The 25,832-nt window shown below is 39.6% G+C and overlaps 5 protein-coding genes across 7 annotated transcripts; 2 read left to right on the forward strand and 3 right to left on the reverse strand.

Annotated features, from left to right (window-relative positions):
* Window positions 1-81: 81 nt before the first annotated feature.
* Window positions 82-4,243, reverse strand: LOC109604869 (Golgi apparatus protein 1). The gene is made up of 6 exons (XM_020021414.2): window positions 2,991-4,243; window positions 1,764-2,915; window positions 1,506-1,691; window positions 902-1,448; window positions 736-839; window positions 82-670 (listed from the first exon to the last, which is right to left on the reverse strand). Exons 1-6 carry the CDS (start codon window positions 4,155-4,157, stop codon window positions 506-508), a joined length of 3,321 nt encoding a protein of 1,106 aa, XP_019876973.2. The 5' UTR covers window positions 4,158-4,243; the 3' UTR covers window positions 82-505.
* On the forward strand, window positions 2,799-13,396 carry LOC109604868 (myosin-VIIa-like). 3 transcript variants are annotated; one of them, XM_049967014.1, is made up of 17 exons: window positions 2,812-2,929; window positions 5,376-5,525; window positions 6,126-6,386; window positions 6,451-6,635; window positions 6,695-6,864; window positions 6,927-7,462; window positions 7,526-8,024; window positions 8,081-8,319; window positions 8,378-9,202; window positions 9,255-9,437; window positions 9,496-9,872; window positions 9,938-10,576; window positions 10,638-11,714; window positions 11,786-12,094; window positions 12,159-12,454; window positions 12,513-12,777; window positions 12,850-13,396. In XM_049967014.1, exons 3-17 carry the CDS (start codon window positions 6,276-6,278, stop codon window positions 13,292-13,294), a joined length of 6,156 nt encoding a protein of 2,051 aa, XP_049822971.1. In that variant the 5' UTR covers window positions 2,812-2,929; window positions 5,376-5,525; window positions 6,126-6,275; the 3' UTR covers window positions 13,295-13,396. The 3 variants fall into 3 exon arrangements, with proteins under 3 accessions (XP_019876972.2, XP_049822971.1, XP_049822970.1); XM_020021413.2 differs by lacking the exon at window positions 5,376-5,525 and having other exon boundaries at window positions 2,799-2,929; XM_049967013.1 differs by lacking the exons at window positions 2,812-2,929; window positions 5,376-5,525 and adding an exon at window positions 5,781-5,818.
* Window positions 4,413-5,124, reverse strand: LOC109604874 (inosine triphosphate pyrophosphatase). The gene has a single exon (XM_020021419.2). It carries the CDS (start codon window positions 5,025-5,027, stop codon window positions 4,470-4,472), a length of 558 nt encoding a protein of 185 aa, XP_019876978.2. The 5' UTR covers window positions 5,028-5,124; the 3' UTR covers window positions 4,413-4,469.
* A 332-nt stretch (window positions 13,397-13,728) lies between the features above and the next one.
* Window positions 13,729-18,659, forward strand: LOC109604871 (uncharacterized). Its single transcript, XM_020021416.2, has 9 exons — window positions 13,729-13,828; window positions 14,184-14,355; window positions 14,630-14,810; window positions 16,193-16,296; window positions 16,732-16,920; window positions 16,980-17,390; window positions 18,164-18,229; window positions 18,289-18,373; window positions 18,439-18,659. The coding sequence occupies exons 2-9, from the start codon at window positions 14,286-14,288 to the stop codon at window positions 18,521-18,523; spliced, it is 1,191 nt and encodes a 396-aa protein (XP_019876975.2). The 5' UTR covers window positions 13,729-13,828; window positions 14,184-14,285; the 3' UTR covers window positions 18,524-18,659.
* On the reverse strand, window positions 18,617-25,240 carry LOC109604867 (HEAT repeat-containing protein 1). Its single transcript, XM_049965930.1, has 3 exons — window positions 25,072-25,240; window positions 23,830-24,998; window positions 18,617-23,733 (listed from the first exon to the last, which is right to left on the reverse strand). Exons 2-3 carry the CDS (start codon window positions 24,987-24,989, stop codon window positions 18,651-18,653), a joined length of 6,243 nt encoding a protein of 2,080 aa, XP_049821887.1. The 5' UTR covers window positions 24,990-24,998; window positions 25,072-25,240; the 3' UTR covers window positions 18,617-18,650.
* Between the last annotated feature and the right edge of the window lie 592 nt (window positions 25,241-25,832).

Below are 25,832 nucleotides of genomic sequence, written 5' to 3' on the forward strand. Positions count from 1 at the left end.
TTAATAAACATTCGTATAAATAATTACATATGTATTTATTTGACACACACGCATACACACATACACGCATTTATTGTTGGTTTGTTTTTCGTTTATTTTTTTTTTTTTTTTTAATGAAAATAAGTGTGTCAAGATGGAAAGAAGGCTATTTTACAAAAAGTGAACAAAAATTTAAAAAATTTACATTTAGGATACGATCGTTTCAGTCAAATTTAAAATAATAGGTACAAAATAAAGCTAAAGCTAGCTCGCTAATCTACAGTTGATGCTTAATCCTAATAAGAATTTCGCGTCAACAACGTTCAACAACTTGTGATGTCTGTCTGTTTCGTTGTGAAGTGTGTCGACGCAAAATCGTTGCCTATTTACAATAATTGAATTAGTTAGTTGGTTAGTTACAACTAGCCTAAATTTAACATTTGTAAAATAAAGAACTTATATAAGACCTCTCTGACTCTGTTATCACAAGATTGTTTTCGTCGTTTTTATACGCGGTAAGTTAAGTTTATTTGTTTTTGAATGTCCTGTGTCTGTGAGTGACTCTACCACAGAAAATACCAATCACCAATATAGAAAAGGCCATTATCAATATCACCATGAACAAATAGTGTTTCGCCGGCGAAGCGGACATTTGATAGTAGAGCTGCTGCATGTTTTCCGGCAACCGGTTCTGTAACAAACGAAATCAATTAATCGATTCGATTTAAAGGTCGACGAAGTCGATCGATCACTTACTTCGGCATTTTTGTACATTTCCAATCGTTTCGCCAACATATCTTTGCAGACCGGTGACAGTTCCGACGAGTCCGAATCCAACTTGTTCTTCAAACATTGAATCACTGCAAAGAACAACAAATAAACCATGATCGATTAGTCGAAATAAATGGGGGGAGTGACTTACGTCTGCCGCCGCCTTGGGGCACCTCCGCACAGAACTTGCCCAAGTCGAGACTGCAAGCCTTCTGCAAAAGCGGATCGACGTTTATGTCCGCCTGCGACTCCACAATCATATTTGCGATTTCTTCCGCACATTCCGGCGCCCTGATCTTCTTCTTGAGCAGAGCAACCTTCAAACATTCCTCGATCTTGCCCGCGTCTTCGTCGTCATATTCGCCACCGCAAACGGTTTTCAATTCGTCTTGGCAAACCGCACGTATCAACGGATTGACTTGAACGTTCAACGCCTGTTCTCTGAGAATCGAGGCCATCTCTTTTTCGCATCGCGAGCTCAAACGCGACCGTTTGAATTGTTCCCGCAAACACATGATCACCGGCGAGTTCTGACGGTTGCTCTTCAACACAGCCGGTGCTTTGCAGAACTTCTTTATGTCCGGTCCGCAGTTCTGCTGCAACGAAGGATTTAACTGTTCGTTCGTGTTTTGTTCCGTCATTCTGCTCAAAACTATTTTGCGACACTTTTTGTTAAACCCTTTTTCGTCCCTGTATATCTGAAACCAACACATAGACACGTCATGTTAATGTAGCCATAGTGACGTAAAGCATACCTTTAAACATTCAAGTACGGTTTCCTTGTTGTGATGGGGACAAAACATTTCAATGGTTTCGGCGCAATTAGTATTAAGGGCGTAATCGACGGTGTTGTCGAACATTTCCAACTTTTTCGTTTTGAAAATTTCCTTGCTGCATTCCTTGCTCAGTTTCTCCCGTTGCGACTTCAAACATTCCAACACCTGAAAAAGTGATTGATTGACTCGTTTACAGTGATTATAAATTTAAAAGAGAAAAAGAAAATAAGTCCTTACCGCGGAGTTGCCGGGCGAAACGTCCGAACACATGTCCTTGATGTCCTGGTCGCAGGCTTGTCTCAGCTTCGGATCCAAATCGATGTTCTCCCTCTGCTGCAGCAGCTGCGCCTTCAACTGCTGTTTGCACTCTCTGGGCACGAGACTCTTGATGCCGTTAACTGTGGCATTCAACATTTGCTCGCTTAAACATCGGACCACGTCGCTTTTGTTCCGTGCTTGCGGACAAAGTCGCATCGCGATGTTTTTGCACGCGACTTTGAATTTGTACGTGAATTTCACATCTTTCAACGAGATGAACTGAAAGTGCTCGATGCTGGCACGACACGACGGATTCGATTTGATTTTCGGATCGTTCTTGTGTTGAATCAGACACTCCATCACGTCGCCCTCGTCGTTTTTCAGTTCCTCCCGACACAGATCCTTCATCTCTTCCTTGCAATGTTTGACTATGTACGGATTGAGTTCGGCGTGTTCGGCTTCGATTTCCGTCAACGTTTCGACCGCCGCTTGACAATCGTCTCTCAGTTCCTCGAAGTTGCTCTGCAAACACAGCATCTCTTCTCCCTTTTCGAACTTGTCGTGACACAATCTGCCCAGATCTTCTACGCAGACCTCCTCGATCTCCGGCTGCAAATCGACGCTCAACGCCCGCTGTCTCATCGTCCTCCTCAACTGAATCAGACAGTTCCTGGACAGCTTGATTCCTTTTCCATCCTTCTTGTTGTTGTTGTTGTTGTTGTTGTTGTTGTTGTTGTCGCTATCGTCGTCCCCGTCGGCGTCGCCGTCCTGCACCGAAACTCTGTACAGACAGGCGAACACGTGCGGGCTGTAGCTGGGTCCGACCGCGTTCTCCTGTTCGACTCCACCCTCGTGACAATAATTCAACGCGTCCGCTTTGCAGGCACGGTACAGCTGCGGGTCGAGCTTGAAATCCCGGGCGACGAAGTACTGGATCTGCATCAGGGCGTCTTCGCACTGCGGCGTCATCTGATCGGTGCCGACGTTGTCCATCAGACAGGACATGACTCGAGCGTCGCCTCCTCTGACGCCGCGACACGAGGTTCGCACCACCGGCTCGCAGGCCATCCTCAGGACCGGATCCACGTGCCAGTCTTCACCGGCGTCCGTTTCCTTCACCAGACTCTCCAGCTGTGCACAAACAGGTAATTAATTGGATTAGTTAAACAACACACGACAATCAATATAATATCAATCAATACTAACGGCTCTTAAACATTCGTCGTCGATTTTCGGTTCACCGTTCTCCGATTGAAGAACATTGTTTTTAGTAACGGCCAAATTCATCAAACAATGAATAGTTTTGCCGCCGAGCTCCAATCCTTTGCAATGCTGGCCGATCTCCGTCTTGCACCCGTTGACAATTTCGGGCGACAACCTGTAGTCCTCCATCAGCATTTTCCTATGATCCAACAGTTCCGCCTCGCAGTCCGACTGAATCTTCGTACCGTTCCTCACGCGATTCTCCAAACATAACAATATTTGAGCGAGTCTTATGCTCCTGTCCACTGACGTTTGCTTTCTGCAGTGAGTCTTCTTGATGTCTTCTCTGCAAGCTTTCATCAGTCCCTTGCTGATCTTGTAGTCTTGTGCAATGAGTTTTTGTCTGCGCAATAAATGCTGTTTGCACTTTTGCAACAACTTTTCCGGATCCTGCTGCATCAGGCACTGCAAAACCCTTCCGCTTCCCGTTCGGAACCGAGAACAATATCTTATGTGGTCCTCGGCACAATTTAAATACAACTGTCTGTCCATTTTTATGTCATCAGATTGCATTTCAGACAACCTGAACACCTCTCTCTTACACTCGTCCCTTATATTGTCCACATTTGTCTGTAGACATGCCAAAGTTTTGAACTGACCCCAACTATTTTCGTCAATTGTGCCGCACTGGAACTTTGATATGTCACTCTCACAGTGTTGCAGAAAATTCGTAATCCATTTGTAGTCCTGAAAAGCGACATTTTCCAATCTGACGATCATATTAATACAATCTGGACTTTGTATGTCATCTTTGCTGTTGGTCAGACATTTTAAATATGTGCCTTTTTCATCAATGTTGCAGTTCAGCTTGTCGATATCGGTCCTGCAAAAGGGCATGAGGGTTTCTTTCACCCTCTCATTGCTGATCAAATCTCTGGTATGATTCCAAATTGTTTTCAAACATAATTCATTCAAACTCGACAATTTACCGGGATCCACAGACAATAAACACTCCAAAATGGGTAAATCATCTTTTTCGGCGAAATTATTGCAAAACGTTCCGACTTCACCGCAATTCGGTTCTTCTAGAATGGTTTTCCTGTATTGTTCACCGCTTACTAGACGATGAACCATTGAAATATAAACAACAACTGCTAAATATTTATGCATGTTCGGTTAAACTGGAATTTCCATGGGTACGCACAAAACGAAAAATGATGAAAATAAAGAAAACTAATCGCACCGGTGACAACACACACCTCTTGTCATTTGTGACGTTTATCGCATGAACTGTCAATTTCATGCCAACTAACTAAAAATGAATTACAAAATATTTATTAAAATCGACATAAAATCAAGTTTTTCGTGAAATTATCTTTGAACGACTATTTATTTTAAAAAAATGTTTATAAATAAAAATTCATATCATCCATAAACTGTTTATTTACAAAATTTATAACCCTATAATTTGTTCTAAACCAATTACACAAAATGTTTCCTAAACAGATCTAGAGCTCTATACCTATGAGAAATTTTATTTTTTTCACTTTTCGGCATTTCCGCATAGGTTTGGTCATAGCCATCTGGTAAAAAACACGGGTCCCAACCAAAATCTCTGGAGCCTCGAGGTTCCACAATTTTTCCATCAGTCTTGCCTTGAAACAAGATTATTTTGTCTTCTTCACCGCCTGGATGATAAGCAATAGTACAAACAGCTTGTGCTGATTTATCTTCGAATCCAGCCAACAATTTGTACAATCCCTCTGGACCCAACCTATCCAAAAACCATTTGATGTACGGACCTGGTAATCCTTTGAGTGCGTTGAAACACAAACAAGTGTCTTCTACAATAACCGGTCCTTGCACTATTCGATAAGCTTCAGTCGCCTTTTTAACGCAAATATCATTTAATTCCCCTTGAAGTTCGGGAAGATCTATTTTCTTACTAGTTATTTGGCGGGGGAAAGTAGTGCCCAAAATAGCGATCAATTCTTCTAATTTTTTCGCGTTTCCCGTCACAAATGTTATAGGCTTGGACATTTTCGGTTTCGTCTTATTTACGTATAATTATAAAAATTAGGTTAGGTTGAGTTAAGTTGATCTTGTTTAAATGCCGGTTTGTATCCCTGATAAATGTTCAATAATATCACGAAAAAATTAAAATATATAATTTAAATATATAAATACGAAATTTAATTGAAATTTGATACATTTCTTTATTCAAAATTAATCAAAATTTATTCGTTTAACTAAATCAAAAAGCAAATTCAAGTTTTCCAAATAAAAAGTTCAAATGCGCGCGCATATGACAACATTTTAAATTTGTGTTTTTAACCAAAAAATTATTTTGTTTTTTTCTCGAGTGTTTTCAAATCGTATGTGTTTTAGATAAAATGTCTACCTACAAAAATGAGAGTGAAACAAAAATATTAACGTCGCACGAAATTACTGCATTATTTGGAGGAATGAAATATCAAAATGTTGAAATGTTTAATCACGTTCATGAGGAAACAGAAAAAGGTTAATAAAGAATAAAAGGTAAATAGTATAAATAATTATTTAATTCGAATGGTTCAGGAAAAATAGTTCATAAGAAATCATATACGAATGTAAATTATGCACTAATCTTAACAAGTCAGATGATAAGATAAGTGTCATCAATTATAATAAATATCTAAAAAATCTATAATGATTAAAGGTTTGTGTGATATCAGATAACATTTAAGCAATCAGTTTTATGTGAGTGTTCCAATATTGCAGTTGTCTAATTCTATTTATGGTGGAAGCCTAAAAAAAAATAACAAAAAATGGCCCAAAAAGGTCTTGTTGTGGTAAGCAAAACTTATGTATTTTATAATGTTTAGAAAAATGAGAAGAAAACTAGGAAGGAGGTGATTTTTTAAAGGAATTTGTTATTCCAATCTTATCTTTTGTAACATGATTTATTAATAAAATTAAAAATAGGTGTAAACCTATGTGATTAAACTAGAAATGTAAAATAGAGGAATATTGAAGTGGTTGGTAGATTAGATTCAGTCAATTCATACCAATTCTCATTTTGAGAGTAATAAATAGAGCGTTTACATAATAATTGAACGAGAAGAAAATGACAAATCCATTTATTTTATTTATAAACAGGGCGATTATATTTGGGCTGATCATGTGAAGCAAGGTGAATTCGTTATCCCTTTCGGGGGAAAGATAGTGGCCATCGAACAGGTTCGCGTTAAAATCGTGGACGACGATGGAAACGAAGTCTACGTATCGAATCAGCAGATCATCAAGAACATGCATGTCAGTTCGATCAAAGGAGTCGACGACATGATCAATCTTGGCGATTTGCAGGAGTACGCGATCCTGAGAAACTTGCACAAACGATATAAGGAGAAGCAGATTTACGTAAGACGATGAGGGGATCATTCTAATTCGAGTCGATTCAATTTGTTTGCTGTTGTTGTTTCAGACGTACACTGGATCTTTGTTGGTGGCGATAAATCCGTACGAAATGTTGCCGATATACACGAACGCGTTGATTAGGGAGTATCGCGGTAAAAGATTGGACGAGCTGCCTCCACACATTTTCGCAATTGGGGACAACAGTTATAACGATATGAAGAGAACGAAAACGAATCAATGCATCGTCATCAGGTAAAATGTTGAAAATTGAAATTAAAAACAAATAGAAGAATAAAATTCGTTCGGTGTAGTGGTGAAAGTGGTGCAGGCAAGACGGAATCGACGAAACTTCTTCTGCAGTATTTGGCTTCTACCAGCGGTCAACATTCTTGGATAGAACAACAAATATTGGACGCCAATCCGATTATGGAAGCATTCGGAAACGCGAAAACCGTACGCAACGATAATTCATCCCGTTTCGGTAACTAACTGATGATTTCCTAGAAAGTGGGAAACGACGAATTTATTATTATTGTATTTCAGGAAAATATATCGACATCGGTTTCAACCGAGATGGAGTCATCGAAGGGGCAAAGATAGAACAGTATTTGTTGGAGAAGAGTCGAATTGTTTCGCAGAACGACGGCGAACGGAATTACCACATCTTCTACAGCATGTTGGCGGGTTTGAGCAAAGAAGAATTGAAACGACTCGATTTGACGGAAGCGAAAAACTATTCGTACTTAACGGGAGGCAGAACGATAACGTGCGACGGTCGCAACGAAGAACAGGAATTCAACGACATCCAATCTGCCATGAAGGTCCTCAACTTTACCGAAACCGAAACCTCCAACATTTACACTTTGCTCGCTGCGATTTTACATCTCGGCAATTTATCGTTTAAGACCGGCTCGGCCACGAACACGGACAGTTCGGAGGTCGCTGATGCCGGACTACTGGACAAGATCGCTAAATTGTTGGGAACGAACAAATCCGATTTGGGGAAGGCTTTGACCACCAAAACTATCGGAGTCCACGGTGACAGAGTCACGTCACTACTTTCGAAGGAACAGGCTCAAGTAAATGGGTTGCGTTTGCTTTTATTCGCCGACACTGTCACACTCACGTTGTTTATGTTTCAGGAGTCCAAGAATGCATTCGTCAAGGGAATCTACGGGAAAATGTTCGTCATGATTGTCGATAAAATTAACAAGGCGATCTCTTTGAAACAGACTCCTTATAAGAAAATTGGAGTTTTGGATATATTCGGCTTTGAAAACTTCACCGTCAACAGTTTCGAACAGCTGTGCATTAATTATGCCAACGAGAACTTGCAGCAATTCTTTGTGCAACATATTTTCAAATTGGAACAAGAATATTATACCAACGAAGGAATTAATTGGTCCAGTATCGAATTCATCGACAATCAATCGTGTTTGGACATGATCGCGATCAAGTCTTTAAACATTCTGGCCCTTATCGATGAGGAGTCCAAGTTTCCGAACGGCACAGATTTCTCTTTGTTGAGCAAATTGCACGGACAACATTCAAAAAATCCAAACTACCTGAAGCCCAAGTCAGACGTGACTCCCGCTTTTGGAATTAAACATTTTGCCGGTCCAGTTTTCTATGATATTCCAGGTATTTTTCATCAAAACTACAGTCTACATTCTTTCTTTATCGGTTCCATGTTGTAGGCTTTTTGGAGAAGAATCGCGACTCGTTCAGTCAAGATTTGAAAACGATCATCTCCACAAGTTCAAATGTAATGTTGAAACAGATCTTCGAGAGCGATTTTAAGGCGGAATCGAATAAAAGAATGGTCACCTTATCGTTTCAATTCAAAACGTCCCTGGATCAGTTGATGAAGGGATTGAGCAGTTGTCATCCATACTTCGTTAGATGTATCAAACCAAACGAAGACAAAAAGCCACAAGTAATTACGTTGTGTGCTGTCTTAATAACTTTTCACTAAAAGCTATTTACAATTTTAGGTGTTCGATAGGAACTTGTGTTGTCGACAGCTTCGATACTCGGGAATGATGGAAACGGCGAAAATCCGTCAGGCCGGCTATCCGATCAGGTTTACTTACAAAGAATTCGTCGATCGATTCCGATATCTCGCGAAAGGAATCCAACCGTCGACAAAAGGCGATACTAAAGAGTCCACCGCAAAAATATGCACCCAAGTCTTTCAGGACAATCAGGATTATCAATTAGGACATACGAAAATTTTCCTCAAACATCAAGACTTGGAGTTTTTGGAAGTGTCACGCACCAAAATCCTCGACAGATACGTGTTGGTGTTGCAGAAGTCGATTCGCGGATGGCTTTGCAGGAAGAGATACAAACAATTGAGGGAAGCCGCGATTGTTATGCAGAAATATTTCAGGGCCAGGGGATACAGGAGCAGGTTCTTGAAAATTCGCAACGGTTTCCATAGGCTGCAAGCCCTCATTAGGTCCAGACACCACACTCACGAGTACGGACTTAAAAGAAATATCATTGTCAAGTTGCAGGCCATTGCTAGAGGCTATCACGTTAGAAAGAATTCTGCCTTCGGTCAAATTTATAGTATAGTGGCTCAAAGGAAACTGGATGAAATCGAATTGAAACGAGCCGGAATTAAAAATTACAGAGTGGAAGCCGAAAGTGCCATGCAGAAGAGACTGTTGGATCTGAACCGTTATTACGACGCGAAATTAAAGGCCGAAGAAGAAGAGAGAAAGAACATGGAGAGTGAAGTGAACGAGTCGTTCAGTTTCTTATCGCAATATCCGTCCTCCCCCATCGATCCTTCTTATGGTATGCAATTTCCGGTAAGACAATACAATTAGAACAATGAACTGTCTGCTAAAATGTTTTTTCTAGCAACAACAACAACAACAACCGCCACAAAAATCTGAGGCGTCGACAATGGAACCGGATCCGGAATACAATTTCCGCAAATACGCCGCAACCTACTTCAAAAATGTGAGCCACATGCGCAGCTTGAAACCGTTGAAGGATTCTCTGCACGATCTACCAACTCCTGATGATGTTCTAGCTTCCCAAGTAATTATTTAGTTAGCATCATTGTTAAATGTGTTTATTGTTTCTTTCAATTATTTAGGCACTGTTTGTAACCGTGATGCGTTTTATGGGCGAATATCCCGAGCCAAAACACGATACGGTGCAAGACGAAGAAGACGACCTGGTTGTAAACAAAGTTCGACAAACGTTGTCTCGCGGTTTCACCAACCGCAAAGAGTTCCAGGAGATTCTCAAACAGGAAAAGAAAATGGCGACAATGAAAGGTCACGACAGGAAGAAGATAATCAACATGACACTAAAAAGAAAGCATCAACTGTTGGAGGACCTTAGAAGAGGCTTCGTGGAAGATACGTACGCGAAAGATTATTATAATCAATGGTTGAATCACAAGAGGACGAACAATTTGGAGAAAATACATTTCATTACCGTTCACGGTATTTTGAGGCCCGAACTGAGGTACGCTTAATACATCCGCCAAAAGTAAAAAACATCAATCAAAAATCATTCTCTTTCGCTTTCAGAGATGAAATATACTGTTTAATCATGAAACAATTAACCAACAACAACATTAAATCATCGTACGCTCGCGGCTGGATGTTGTTGTCTCTCTGTCTCGGCTGTTTCCCTCCGTCGGAACGTTTCCAGCCTTATCTCCGTAACTATATATATTCAGGACCTCCGGCGTATTCGTCCTTCTTAATCGGACGTCTCGATAGGACTTTGGAACACGGCGCGAGATCGCAACCAGCTTCCTACATGGAACTGCTAAGCTGCAGAGATAAACAACCGATAAAATTAAGCGTGAAACTTCTCGACGGAACCGTTCACGATGTCGAGGCAGATTCTGCTTCCACAGCAGAAGAAATTTGTCAACAGATCTCCACCGCCATCCAACTGAGAGACACTTACGGATTCTCGCTTTACATTGCCATTTACGACAAAGTCTCTTCGATCGGTTTCGGAGATGATCACGTTATGGACGCGGTCTCGCAATGCGAACAATACGCGAGAGAAAAAGGCCATTCGGAGAAGGAGGCGCCCTGGAGATTGTTCTGGAGAAAGGAGTTCTTTACGCCGTGGCACAATGCCGCGGAAGATGAGGTCGCCACAAGCTTGATCTATTCCCAGGTTGTGGGTGGCTTAAAAACGGGAGAGTACAGGTACGACTGACTGAATTCGATTGAACGTCGATTAAATTTTATTTCTTTTCATTTGATTTAGGTGTAACAGTGAAGCCGACGTCGCACTTCTCCTGGCCGTCCAATGTTACGTGGAGAACGGTCAGTCGTTCACGAAGAAAACCTTACAAACACGAATAGGAGAGTACATGCCGTCGTACATCGTTAAGAATCCAAACGTCGAATTGGATCGGTGGGTCAACAAAATCTACGAAGCCTTCGTCAATCTCAAATGTTACAAGAACAATCAGAGCGCTTCAAAGGCCAAAGAAATGGTCGTGAAATATGCCAAAGTTACCTGGCCAATTTTGTTCTCCATGTTTTACGACGCAGTTCAAACTTCCGGTCCCGATTTGCCAAAGAAGAATGTCATCATTGCGGTAAATTGGACCGGAATTTATTTCATCGATGATTCCGAACAGATCCTTATGGAATTGTCTTTCGCCGATGTGACGTTTGTCACTTACGAAAAAAACAATAAGGAACAAACGCTGTGCAAAATACAAACGATTCGCAAAGACGAATACGTTTTCTTTTCGCCGGACGCGCACAACCTGTGCAAACTCATTCAGTACACTTTGGATGGCTTGAAGAAGAGATCGGTTTATTGCGTCGCAATCGAGGACTACAAGCACGCCACGAATGCCGAAGCGTTCTTGGAATTCAAGAAGGGCGATCTGATTGTTTTGAAGAACGGTTTGGAAGGCAAAAGTTTAATGGACGCTTCTTACGGGTACGGAGAGTGTAACGGTAAAATCGGAGACTTCCCGACGGATAAGGTTTACATCCTGCCAACCATGGACAAACCCCATCAGAGTATCCTTGCGGCTTACAAAAAAGAAGGCATTCTCGAGCGCAAACAGAGCCAATCGTTATTAATGAGCACCGCTCAACGTCTGCGTCTTCACACCTTATCCGCATACGCTTCCGAACACTTCAGGACGAACCGTAGAAGAACGGCGACCACGAAAGCTTCCATTTTAACCAACGCCAGGAGAGATTCCCAGGAAGAATTGTGGAAGTACACGGGAGAACCGATCCATCAGCCGTTGCTGCAAAAGGTTCTCGAGAATGTGGAGATGAGCACGAAAGCAGTCAACATGTTCACCGCCGTTCTAAAGTAAGTGTGTGTTTTAATAAAAACAAAAGCGGTCGACTGAATCGTGATCTATACTTATTTATTGATTTCAGATATATGGGAGATTTGCCGGCACCCAAACCCAAATATGCGACCGAATATACCGACGAGATTTTCGGTCCGGCAATGGAAGAAACGCTCTTGAAAGATGAACTGTACTGCCAAATTATGAGGCAACTGACGTTCAATAGACTGTCGATGAGCGAGGAACGAGCTTGGGAATTGATGTACCTGATCACAGGACTGTTTGTGCCAAGCACTGCGCTGCAAGCTGAACTGATCAAGTTCTTGCAATCCAGACTGCATCCTTTAAGTGAGCCGTGTTTGAAGAGAATCGAGAAAACCAAAAAGATCGGAACGAGGTGAGATGATTGATGGTTTGCAGCATTTACGTACAATCACACGTACATTCGCTTTCGTTTTCAGACAAATGCCGCCGTTCACCATTGAAGTGGAGGCCATCCAACAACGCAGTCTGCAAACGTTCCATCGCATTTACTTCCCGGACGATACGGACGAAGCATTCGAAATTGATTCCATGACTACTTCTCAAGCGTTGTGCAGGTCGATCGGCTCCCGACTCCAGTTGGAGAATTTGGATGGTTTCAGTTTGTTTGTTGTCTTCCCCGACAGAGTGTTTTCAGTACCCAACACTGACTTTTTCTACGATTACATGGTTAAGATCATGAAATGGTTGAAATCAGTTCAACCCAGTTGGAGCAGTAAGTGTGCATGTGACGCTTTTTTGGTTGCTTGTATCTAACTGACCTTCGTTAACAGATGGCCAAGTTACGGCACAGTACCAGTTGTTCTTCATGAAGAAGCTGTGGGTGAACGCGCAACCTGGCAAGAGTCCCAACGCCGATCACATATTCCATTACCATCAGGAACTACCGAAATACCTTAAAGGTTACCACAAATGTAGCAAACAGGACGCCATTCTGTTGGCCGCCTACATTCTCAGAGCGCGGGATCTGAAAGAGAGTGACGCGACTTCTTTCCTCAATCATAATCACAAAGAAATCATTCCGGCCGACATTTACAAGTTAGTGTTGTGCCCAATTTTCATTTCTTTTCTAAGCAGTAATTAACTGCTCACTTGTTTTGTTTTTTGTAGGGCCGCCACTGCATCCGAATGGAAGAAGAGTATTTTGACGGAGTTAAAGAAATTGCACAACTTGAGTGCAGACGACGCGAAAACGGCATTCTTGAAACACATTTACAACTGGCCTACGTTCGGTTCTACCTTCTTTGAAGTGAAACAGGCGACCGACCCGACTTATCCCGAAATTATTATTGTCGCCATCAACAAGAAGGGCGTCAACATTATTCATCCCATTACTAAGGACATTTTAGCGACATACGACTTTGTGGAACTGTTCAGTTGGTCATCAGGAAACACATATTTCCACATGACTGTTGGAAGTGTTTTGAGGAAGAAGAAATTATTGTTCGAAACATCACAGGGTTATAAAATGGACGACTTGATTACATCCTATACTTACTATTGGAGAGATGTTTCAATCAAGGAAAAAGAAACAAAGGGACTAATTTCTCTCTGAACATACTAAACTATATATGTATAATGAAATTGTTGGTTGTTTTGGGATTTATTTGAAATAATGATGATTTTAAATATAGTTCTAATCTTGGTTTTTCTTTTATCCCACATATTTTTAGTATTTGTATATTGTGTGTTTGTAATATCGATTTAAAATTGTATATTTATTGTTGCATCATGATCATTTGTCCAAATAAATACGAAAATAAATGAAACAAATTTAGGTAAATCGTGACTGAAGTAATTGGTTTATTAGGGCAGTAGATTTCATCCCTTCCAGTTTTAAAAGATGTGCATGGGAGTGGGGTGTCGAAACGTCGCGACGCCGGCATTTAGCTTTCGGTGCTGCCGCTGTTCGCGTCGTGCCGTTCGATTTCGATTCGATAATATTTCGTAACAACAATTTAGAATTGAAGTATTTCCTCTGTTGTTATTGTTACTGTATTTGTTGTTGTTGTTGTTGTTGTTGAGGAAGGATTTATTTTTCTTGAAGAAATGAAACGACAATATCGTTTTGTAAGGATTCTTGCTAAAGGTTAGTGTCGCGTGTGTTTACTTGACTCGATTATATGTGCTTAATTTGTTTTACATAATTAGATTTCACGTATTGTAAATAGTCGGTGGAGGCAGAAGTCAGAGAAACGTAAATTAAATAAAATTAAAGTAAATAACGTGTCTCGACCTATACTTACTCGATATTTTTATTAATAACTCTTAACAGCTTCATTGTAAACATTGACCAAGCAAGTTGTCTAAATATTTATTAAAAATTCTAAAGTGGTTCAAAGTGAAAAATGCTATTTCCAAAATTAAACACTATTCATATTACTATTTATTTCAGATTACATTTGCAAATATGTTTACATGTATGATCGTGTTTCTCCTTTTAGGACAATGTGAAACGAGAAGAGCGAGGAAAATTGTGTCGAGTATATACCACCACACTTGTGCTTGAAGTGAGTGATGTGTGTGAAAAATAGGAAAATTGGGACATGTCGCTTATGTCGTGGATTATGTTTCTCGTTTATTTTTCTTTTTTCCCTGTCAAATCGCAGCGATTCGGTGAGTGTGTTAAATTGAATTTAATTTAATTTCAAACAAAATCCACCCCAAGTTTAAGTGAAATGCAAAGAATATTGCATGAATTGCATAATAGAAGAATCTCGAGGGGGAGGATAATACATATTAACGTAACAATGCCAAGGGAAATATTAAATTAATTTCTCTAAGGTTTTCAATTAAAATCTGCACAGCAACAATTTTGAAAATTACTAATTTATTTCATTAAAATTCATTCGTTTCAAGTTTATTTATGTGTTTTGATTTGTTTTTGTAGAAATTGTGACGGCGGTTGGTTGTGAATCGTGCCTTTTGTTGTTAAAATGTCGATTGCATGAAATAATAGCAATATTGAATGTTGAATTTGATGGTGAGGAGAACATTTTACCCTTTGAAAATAGCACCGTTCCTGCTGCTTCTGCAGCTGCCGTTCATCCTAGAGATGTTCTCAATTACAGGTGAGCAGATACAATTTATAAATAGCTTTCAATTTAAAAGTATTAATTAGCTTTCTAAGAGGATAATAAGAGGAATATAAAAATAGATACAAAACATTGAGGTGGATTAGATTAAACGGTCTATATATAAATATGGAGACGCTTCCAGCAGGAAATAGATAAATTCGACAAACAAAACGAATTTTTAATATTTATAATAATAAATTTTAAAATAAAACATCTGTATGTATAATTAAAATGTGTAATTATACAAATTTTGGTGTACATCTGTTCTTTCTGAGGTGAATGAATATTCATGAAGTGTTTCAGTCTGGTTGTTTCGTAGATACGTTATTTGATCGTTAAAATTGCCAACCCTCTAAAATTCAATTCAGTCGAATCGATACGGTTCAGTCAACTTGTATTACTTTTTTGATATTGCAATTTAAATCTTACATTATTGTTTTGTTTTTTATTTTTAAAGGTATATTCACAATCGTAGACTTGAATGAATCTTAAAAATGTTTGTTCAAAATTGATTATTTAATGAGACGAACAATCAATAAAACACTGACTGTCTGAAACCCTTTGGATGTCCTCCACTCATATCATTATCAAACAACTGACCTATAACATAATGATTATGGTGTATTTTCAATTACATACATTAATTAAACATAACAGAACAGAACAGAACAGAGGAGAACATTAGAGAACCGACGAAATTATGAATGACTGCAGAGGGATGAAAAGTGAGTGGTGAGTGGATCGATATACATTCCACGGGGTATTCGGCCTTGTCCTTTGGAAAGGACGAAAGAGGAAACCGAATAAACTGAATCAAGTGCGTGGCCTCGTCTCTACCACGCACTTTTCCTTGACAGTGCGTGTGTTTATCGGACCGGGGTGGCGAATAGAAGAGGGAAGGGGAGAGTGAGAGAATCCGTGACCTAGACCGAGCGACGACCGACTCCAATATTTCGGCTAACAGGAGAGCAGAACATGGCAAGAATTCGTTTGTTGTTCTCAAAAGTTGTGCGTGCGATGGTTCACTTTCGGCACGAATCCGTTTGTACGCAACTACATTAAATTGCGTAAGCGAAACGACGGAATTAACATGTGAAGGGGAAATTTCATGTCTGATTCATCGTTGTTTTGGGACGACACCCCTCAAAATCACCCACCCCAATTATCCACCCTCTCTTTCTGCACGCGTTTATTCCTAAGAAGACCACGTGCCGAATATCTATATAGTCAGTATCGGACGTCATAGATTATATACTTTCATGTTTCATTGTAAATTTTCTGATTATTTTTTAATAACCTCTTCGTTATTCTCGATTCAAGTTATTTAGAAAAAGGAATTTGTAGAGAAGTTGAATTTTAATTGATGTTGTTTTTAGATGTTCCGGAATGAGTCACTGCACATTTGAGCTGGTGCAAGATTGTCCGGCAGCGACAAGTTGGGGCACGGGCAACGTAACAGTCGAATACGCCTGCATCAAAGGTAAAATCCGAAAGGGGCGTATAATAGGTCGTTTGTCGCATTGTCGAGGTCGGGGAATTATGATTTCGAATTTGGGGCGAAGCGTGAAATTTTTACTATCCCCTGGATATTGAATGTGTCACACTTTGCGGCCCTTTTGTAATCTTAATCCCACATCTGGCTCTGTTGGAAACAATATTCATGGTAAATAATGACATCAACTGAGTGATATACAGAAAATAAAGTGCAACACTCGACTGAACAATCTTAAACAATTTAAATTTTATCTCGCAATTACTAAAATGGATAAGGGAAAAACAAAAAGTTGAGACCGTCGAGTACACCACGGTACGATAATACTGGTTTCATACAAAATGAATTCGCTTCTTGTATTAGTTTTCGTTGGAAGTGTACGTGAATTTAAAATACCCATTACAAAATGTGTGGCATTTTCAGAGGCGAGTGTGCATAAATACTGCAAGGAAACGATCGTTTTGCCTTGGCCCAATACAAATGGAATAAGCGAAGGTTTCATTCACAACCCCGGCTATCCGAGGGTCTATGCAGGACACGAATGCGACTGGACGATCAAAGCCCCACCCAAACAACTCATACAACTCACAATCAACGATATATCTCTCAACGGTAATCTCCAATGTCCAATTCATAATCTTGGTGACACATATTCAACATTCATTTTTTAGTCGAACCTTCGGACCTTTCTACATCCGACCACGACGACGTCGACGTCGACGTCGACGAATGCCTGACAGACGTTTTGGAAATCATCGAATCGGATCAAGTGATTTATCGCACGTGTCGTCAACAGCATCCGCCGACGACGGTTACGTCGACAAGCGATTCCTTGCAAATCGTCCTGAGAGGAACAACGAATGGAATTGTTCCCCGTCGCGGCGTTCTTATCCACTACAAGGCGATCGGATGTCCGACTCCGGATCCACCGGAAGACGGTTATCTGATCAGCAGGAACGATAGTGTTGCGCAGTTCAGGTGCTGCGTCGGATATCGGTTTCCGGATTCCGGTCTAACTCTCAGGACGGTCAGATGTTTGGGAGCGGAATGGAACGAATCACTGCCACTTATCAACTGCGAACGTACGTTTATTTATCAATTCTGTGAAAATGCGTATGTAAACAAGAAATGTCACCGCCTCCTCCGCCACTGACTTGATGTATTTCAAAACAAACCGCAATTGTATTTATTAACCGACCTCAAAACGATAACAAGCGATAATAACGCGTCGCTGCCGTCGTCGCAGTCGTAGTTCAGCATTTCTCACGTGCATCATCATATTCTTTGTAGTCCAGTCTTTAACATTTTGTGCATTTGTGTGGAAGTCGGTAAAGAGTGTGAGAGAGAGAGAGAGAGAGGGGTATGTATTTTAAATATTCAATTATTAAAACATTTGATAATAATAATCACATCGATCCATGATAGTTAGACAGTGCAAGAAATTTAATAAATTTATTTTCATAAATTTATTCGCAGTTAGAGCAAACAATTCTATTTCTGTAAGCGTCGCGGCGTCAGCGACGCTCGTGCGCAATCGTTGTTCCGCGCGATTATTGAAACATAGATAACCTCCACAATTTAAACACGTGTCTGCGACGTTTTGTTTTCTCAGTTAAATAAGGTGATTCATATTCCCATTTTCAATTTAGTAATAATACAAACCGAATGATTGTTAAATTAACGTTTCAACGTACGAACGTGACCTCTAACCCCCTAATTGGCCTCCGATCAGAGGCGTACCAAACCTTTTAATTGTTTAGTATACAAATATTTGACTTGAGTGTTATCAATCAATCAATCAATCAGTAAGTAAGTAAGTAAGTAAATAAATTAATTTTAGTTACTTTTGTTTCAGGAATTGTTGATAGTCTTTCTAAAAACGTCGACAGAGTAGAAATTGAAAGAAAAGCGATGGGAAGTGGTGTGTTTTAGTATTATATATTAAAACTGGATTGAAACTAACACATTCTTCTATTTCAGATTACATTGCTCCACTTTTGCTTATTTTAGCATTATTTGTAATCAACGGGTTTGTCCTATTTTACATTTACAGAATAAGGAAAAGGTATTTGAGAGATTCATTTGAAAAATGATTTTATATAGTTAGTTATTGTCTTATTAACTTTTTAGAAGTGAGTGTGAAGTGAGAGAAGAAGAATTGGGGACATTAACCGGTGGAGTAACTCATAATGTTCAATCCACAAGACCCAGATGATACGAACGGAACTTTTTATTTATATTTACACATAAATTATTTGTAAAAGATATATTATTATGTAAGTGTGTTGATTATTTAAAAAAAAGAGCATTTTTATATTGAAATGTTTATTGAATAAAACAAATTAGAAATATTTTTGTAAGGGTTCTCCTAAAACCCTTTCCATTTCCTGTACGGCTTTTTTACACGCCTTCTCGACAGTTTCTTCTTCGTCCTCCAACAGTTCCGCCAAGAACGGAATGGTTTCCGGTAAGAAGGGCAAAAAGTCTTCGCCCAATTTCTTTACCAACTCCGACAGACAATGTAAGGCAACCAACCTTATTTCTGGAGATGTGTGCCTCATTTTCAATAAAATCTGATAGTTCAGTTGTTTCCACAAAGAATCGTCGGCCGTCGCCAACGCAAAATGTATCAAACAGGGAGTGAGTAATTGTTCGTTCCGTTGTTTCAGCTCTTCGAAACCGCCGAAAGTGTTCTCCAATTGGTCCACGATCGGCTGCATCAGTACTTGAAAACGATCTTTGTTTATGAATTTCTGACTGTCGTACAAGAAAACTGTGTTCAGCGTTTTCAATACGTTTTCAAGCAACAAACGATTTTTGTCTGCCGTCTCGAAATACAACTCGTCCGTTTTGATTGTATTACATTGGTCCAAAAGTTGCGCAGCATTATTCAAAAAGTGTCCCGCGAATAGTATAAACAGTCCCTTTAATGATCGGGCCATGTCAGCTGACAAACCGTAAAACGTTATGATTCGCTCCGACTTTGTTTCTTGGTCTCTCGTCGCCCAGTCGTAAAGTTTGTAGTACAACGGTCTGAAATTTCCTTCGGACAACTTCAAAATCAATATGGTTAGACATTTAACAATGTGTCGTTCAATTTCATTCGTTTCTTCAACGCCAATGTCGGGCGAGTTTCCATTATCTGCTCTAAACTGCAACGCGTTCATGAAGAAATTGGTCAGTTCCGATAAATTACTGTTGATTTCAGCCGGAGTCCCCGAATTGGTCAAATGCTCGCCTAAAATATCCATCAAACCATTAATGGCAGCATATTTCTTCTTGGCGGTTAGTTCCTGGTAACAAGTTGCGACTGCAGGTATCAACACTCTCGAAGGAATCATGGTTCCAATCTTTTGCTTAATCTGTGCCAACTTCTGTTCCAGTTTTGCTTCTTCTGCATTCGTGCTGCCAAACTGACTCATAAGAATCGCCAATTTGAAAAGCAGCTTCTGCAAATATGGACTGATAAACAACGGCAAAGTGTCCAATATTTTATCGATGGCGGTTATGACACTCAAAAGCAGCAAAGATCCCGGCGAATCCCGTTGTCGCGTTTGCACCTTTAATATTTTGATCAGTGCCGGCATGAAATTATTCAAGTTGGGAATCGCATGAGCCCTCAATACCGCCACCAATTCGGCCAAACATAAAACGACCGAGGCCTGCACGTTACCGTGAACCTTTTCCGATTTCATTAGCAACGCTATAAAGTCCAAAATCTTGACGAATTTGTTTGGATCCTGTTGTGCCAACGATTTCGTCAGAAGCTTCAGAGACAAGAGAGCAGTTTGAACGATAAGTTCCTGTTCCGGGTCGTCCACGGCGTTTTTCAAAGTCTCCAAAATCGAGAAAATTGGCGGAATCAAGGCATAAATTTCAGCAGTTTCGCAATCGTTGAAAAAGAACGTGGAATTGTGTTGAAGTTTATTGTTCAACAGTTCCAATGCTCTTCGTCGAATCGTGGGTATGTTGTGTACCATCAAACCCTTAAAAACTAACAAAAACATCTGCGGCGTTAATAAGGCGTTGATGCAATCGAGTGCGTCGTAACTGTGGTGCAAAACGACTTTCCAATAATGGGCCTGAGGACCATCGGCGTTCTTCTCTGCAATTTTCTGAATCCTTTGTACGTAGGTCAAAATCTGAATGATTGCTTCTTTGTAGAGGGCTTCCAATTCGGGTAAGTCTTCATCAGCGACGCGAGCAATTTGATTGACGAATTCGTGAGAGGCCAACAACGACGAGACGAACGTCAACAGTGTGTACTTGTAGTGTCTGAACTGTTTCGGTGTGTGCGTTGCAATGTTGAACGTCGTAGTTTCTTCTTCCTCTTGATCCACATCCATCGCATCCTCTTTTTCGTCCGGCAACTCCTTCAGATACTTGAACAGCTTAATACAGGAGTAGATGACGGTCTGCGGAGGAAAGAGTCTACACAGATTGGCGGCGATGTCCAATCGCTTCGGTGAGGTGATTCCTTTAAAATCTCCGCCGGCAGTCTTTTGCTCTTGATTGGCACCGCCGTGCATCACGTGGGATTCGAAGATCAACAGCAAAAAGGTGGACAAGTTTTCTTTGGCGTCGATTCGATCGAGCAACTGACGATACAACGGCAACCTTCTGTGTTCCGGTACGTCCAAAATCGCATCGACGAAAACCCTCAACACTTTGCACACAGTCGTGTTGGTGTCAGAACGTTCCGCTGTCGAATTCTCCATCAAAATTGGAACAACGGTGTCGATGATTTTGGAGATGATCTGGAAGCTGTATGCGTCGTCGTGTCGCAGAACCGACGATCCCATAAAGGTGAAAATCGCCATGATATGATGAAGAACCTGAGTGGGTATTAGTTGGGCAGCGTGAGCCAGAACGAGCAACGCGTGATGGTGAGTCTGCGGGTTTTGCGAAGCTCTGATACACTGCACCACCAGTTCCATGTTGAACACGTTTTCTGGCAGCGGGTGATTATTCCCTTCGTCGATCTTCTGACAGCAATGCAGAATCAAAGACAATATCAGCTGTTTCGGATATTCGACCGAGACTTGTTCGTCGAAATCCAAACATTTCTTCAACAAGTCGAACATGACCGGTAAAAGAAGGTGAACGTTCTTAATACGTTTTTTATCTTGAATAAATTCGAGTATAGTTATTCCTTTTTTCCATTCGGGGGTATCCAAAATGTCAATGGTGGGAACAACGCTGACACGTCTCTTCTTTGTTTTTTCGTCCAATTTTGGCGATCGGACCTCCCGCATAGCCACCAAATGATTCAGAATTTGCTGAACGTCTAATTCCATGTGCTTAAATATTCGCAACGAAGCCGGAAGAATATCGGAATTCTTAGCAAACGTACAAATGTCCACGATAGTAGAAAGCAGTTGTTTGACGACGTCCTCGTTCAAATATCGAAACATGTCCTCCTTATCCAATTGAGTCAACGTCCAAAGTGCGGGACACATTTTCTTGCCGATTCCGGTCAATTCAGTTTGTTCGTTTTTGAGTGCCAACAAAATCAATTGGCAAAGTTTCGTGTCTAAGAGGATTTTCTTGGCCACACTTCGTTCGATTCTCGAAAGAATTTTTGTGACGACGACACTTTCGTTGAAAGTAAGTTCCGACGGATTGTCCTTTAAAATGTGAACGGCTGTGACAGATACGTTTTCAAATATCTCGACGGAATTGACGAGATTAAGCACAGTTAAAAGTCCGGCTTTAAGGTAAACGGGACTCGGATCATTTAGTTCTGCAATTATTTGAAAGAGCGTGTTTCTTACACAATTCAATTCTCTCACTTGTTTCTTCCCTTTGGTGTTTTCAGGTGCCAAAATGTTGAAAAGAACGAGCGGTATTTGCTCATGGTCCATGATAATTTCTTCAGCATGCTTTTGCACAGCATCCAATAAACATGAATAAGTGTTGTTCTTTGTTTTTGTTTGAATTGCGGTCAATTTTTTGATAATTGTTAGAGACAACTTTCGAATTGTATCTCGTGAATTTGCCAACAGAGGTAACAAATAGGGAACGACAAAGGAAGTCGTTTCAATTAGAGTTGCTCTATCACTTACATTAACATTAAGATTAACATTAACATTATCCTTATCATTTTCATTAACCTTCTCCAGTAAGTTAACAACAAGTTTCAACGATTCAATTTTGGTAATCTCCAAGAGCTTATCGTGGTCAGAAAGGCAAATATTCAAAAGGAACTCCACTTTTTCTGTTTCCGATGGTCCACAAATATGGTGTAATAAATTGAAGCAACCAAGGTAATTATTATTGACACCATCCTGGAAAATCATGTTAGAAATGCATATAAGATAAGCATTGTTTTCTTTTAGCAAGTCCAGTTTTCCCGAATGCGGAGGTATATGAGTTTTAAGTATTAAATTTTCCACACACCGTCTAAATCCGTTGACGGGCATTTTGTTTTTAAAACATGCTTCAATATTTTCGACAATCGTCGCATTTTGTTTAATAAATTTATCGTGAACTGTCTTTGTATCTGAATCTGTATCTGTATCTGTATCTGTATAGGTTGCTAAAATTTCAATAATCAGCTTAGAAATGTCCAGTTGAGTTTTTTCAGGTAACAGCGTCGTAATCGTAACAGCTGCGATGTACTTATGAAGACAGTCACGTTTCGACTTTGGTACGTTAGACAAGGCATTTATTAAGGTCCAAACGTTGTCATCGTCTTCATGTTTGGTCTGTAGTGCTCCAAGAACTCCCTTCGAGAATTCGTCGAAATCGGTTAATTGGTTCAAGGAGTGTTGAGCGTTTTTAAGGATTTTGTGTTTGGAAATGTAGAGAAAAAGTGTAGATTTATGCTTATCAAAGTCTTGTTGCGATTTGGGCATTAAATAGGGAAAGATTGCCATAAAAATATTCCAATCCAAGGCAGCTTCCGGCAAATGAATCAAATTCAAGAGGATTTGGTCAGATATTTTTTCCATATTGGCAAATCTACATTTTCTGGCCAAGCTTAGAAGCACGTCCTTAAGAACAACATCAGTCAGAATGTTTTTGTTTTCTTTGATAATCTCCAATGTTTTTTTAACAATCTTGACATTGTCATTATTTAATCTTTCGACCAGCAGATTTCTAATGATCTCCTTGTCGGTTTCCTTAAAGGATTGAAATCCTTTTTTCAAGCAACGGATCGCCTGTTTTCTCAATTCTTCATTGGAATGACACAAATTTTCAATGAGCTCAAACTTACCCTTGTAGACGAGGGTATTTTTTAAAATCTTGTTCAGCTGTTTTCTATGGTTGGTGGCAGTTGTTCCGCTCATAATTTTGTAACATATCTGGTCAAAAGGAGTTGGATATTGCCTTTCCAACGTTTGAATTAAATCGGTCAACCAATTTCTCAAGGGTTCAGAATATTTGTTAAAATTAGAAGGAGACACAGGTTCCAAAACAGCACTAAAAAAAAAAAAAAAAAAAATAAAGAGATAAAGATGAGATAAAGATGAGGGTTAAAATAAATTGAGCATTTACTACTTACTACTTACTACTTACCATAAAAATTTGTCAACAAAGTGATCATCCAATTTTAAATCTGCTAATATTTGATCGACGAAAGTTTTGACCAGTTCCGGTTTATCGTGTTTAATAACATATTTGACAGCATTGTTGATAAGTCTCTCCAAAAAGGGATAAACGTAGCTTCCAGAATTATTCAAAGTGTTGAGTTGTTGAACCAACCAATCTTTATTAAGTGCAAGGGAGTGTACGACGGAATCAGGAATGATTTTATAATCATTCTGCGACTGAAAGAGAACCAAAAGAACAAGAGAACTTTCCAAGTGCAAAGAAGAATTAGTGAAGAGAGTAATTTTTTGTAAAAGTGTGTCCAAAATTTTGTCGGAAAGAGGAGTTTTTGCAACCAACCTGGCCACAATTACATAAGAAGCAGCACAATAGTCAGGCACGTCAGAAGTTAAGCCTTTAATCAAGGAAGGTAACATTTGTGATAGTTGATCGTCGGTAATTTGAGTAGAATATTGAACCGTGCCAGTGTAAAGGACGCAGTAAAAATTAAAAGAAACTGCCAAGAGAGAAGGTTTGTTATGCACGGTTAACAGTTGCATAATATAAGAACCCAACGTTCCAAGAAAGAGGCTGTTGGTGACGGCATAATTGAACAAAGCATTTCTTGTCAGATGTAATCCAGGCTTTTGCAGGGCTTTCAAAAAAAACCAGGGATCATTTTGATCTTTGAATTGCATCAACTGCAGGACCCTTACAAAAATGTTGGACTCATGAAAGGGTAAAATTAACATGAGCAAATCATCACGATTGTACTCGTGTATGGAATATCTGTGTATCAACCACTCGAGAGCCTTATGAGTGGGATTGAGTAAGACATACGGAGCTAAAAGTAATAAGAAACGTTTTATGTTTTTATCGAGTAAATTGTTTGCGTCTGAATCTTGAACTGATCTCTCAAAATCTCTGGAAGTTAAACTGTAAAGGGTGTTTTGAAATTGGTTAAAAGCCGGATTTTTGTTAGCAAGTTCTTCCAGACCTTCGAGGCCGATTTGAAAAAAAGTTTCTCGTCTAATTTTAGCCGCCTCTTTCGGATCAAACAAGAGAGAAGGACGTTTCTTATCACGTTTGAAGAGCGCAGTTTGGGGTACTGCCAGTCTTTGCAACTGTTCCGCCAACGACGTACTCATTTTGATGAACTAAAAAGAAAAGGAAATGAAAAAGAAAGATTGTTTTAAAAGAAATTTTGAGTAAAATTAGTTGAACACTCACAATTTAGAGTACACACTAGAGAACACACGTGTTTACAAACTAGGTGACATCGTGACATCGAAATGATCGAGGTTATGTTATGGAACGGTATGCGGTGGTGATTAGACCGACCTACCGATCGATCGATCGCTGGATCGCTTGACAATATGTTTAAGGCGATCGGTAATTTTTGAAGAGGAGAGTTAAGGAAATGTTAAGGAAACGAACGTATCATATATAATTTTAGTAAAAAGTGTCACAGTCAGTTTAAAATACATAAAGTAATTAGCAGGAAGTAAACGTGGTTGCCTAACTGCTAACATTGAATACAAACAACATAACCGTTTGAATTTGTAAAGAAATCAAGGGGATAGAAACGACAGGGATGAAGGTTTAACAGCCGCAATGCGTGCGATCAACGAAGAAATTGTTAGGATATACATTTAGGAAATTGTTTATCGAAATTGTAAAAATTGACATTAATATTTAGGCAAACCTTTGGCACTATGTGCTTTCAAGTGTTTATTGGTTATAGAAAAAAAGAATAAAATTGTAAGAAATTGTTTTTGAAAGAAATTTTGTAGGTGTATATTACCATATGAATAAGAATGTTGCTTAGTTAGAATTTTGAATCGTTCATCATATTGAATGTCCCGAAATTTATGAATTTAGTTCTTGTTTGGTAGTTTTGTTGGTTTAGTTGAATTTTATAAGTGATTTATTTAATTAATTCTTATTATATATTATTAATACAATATAATAATAATATTTCAGGATTGATT

The sequence above is a fragment of the Aethina tumida genome, chromosome 4 (genome assembly GCF_024364675.1).
Source record: "Aethina tumida isolate Nest 87 chromosome 4, icAetTumi1.1, whole genome shotgun sequence".
Classification (NCBI taxonomy): domain Eukaryota; kingdom Metazoa; phylum Arthropoda; class Insecta; order Coleoptera; family Nitidulidae; genus Aethina; species Aethina tumida.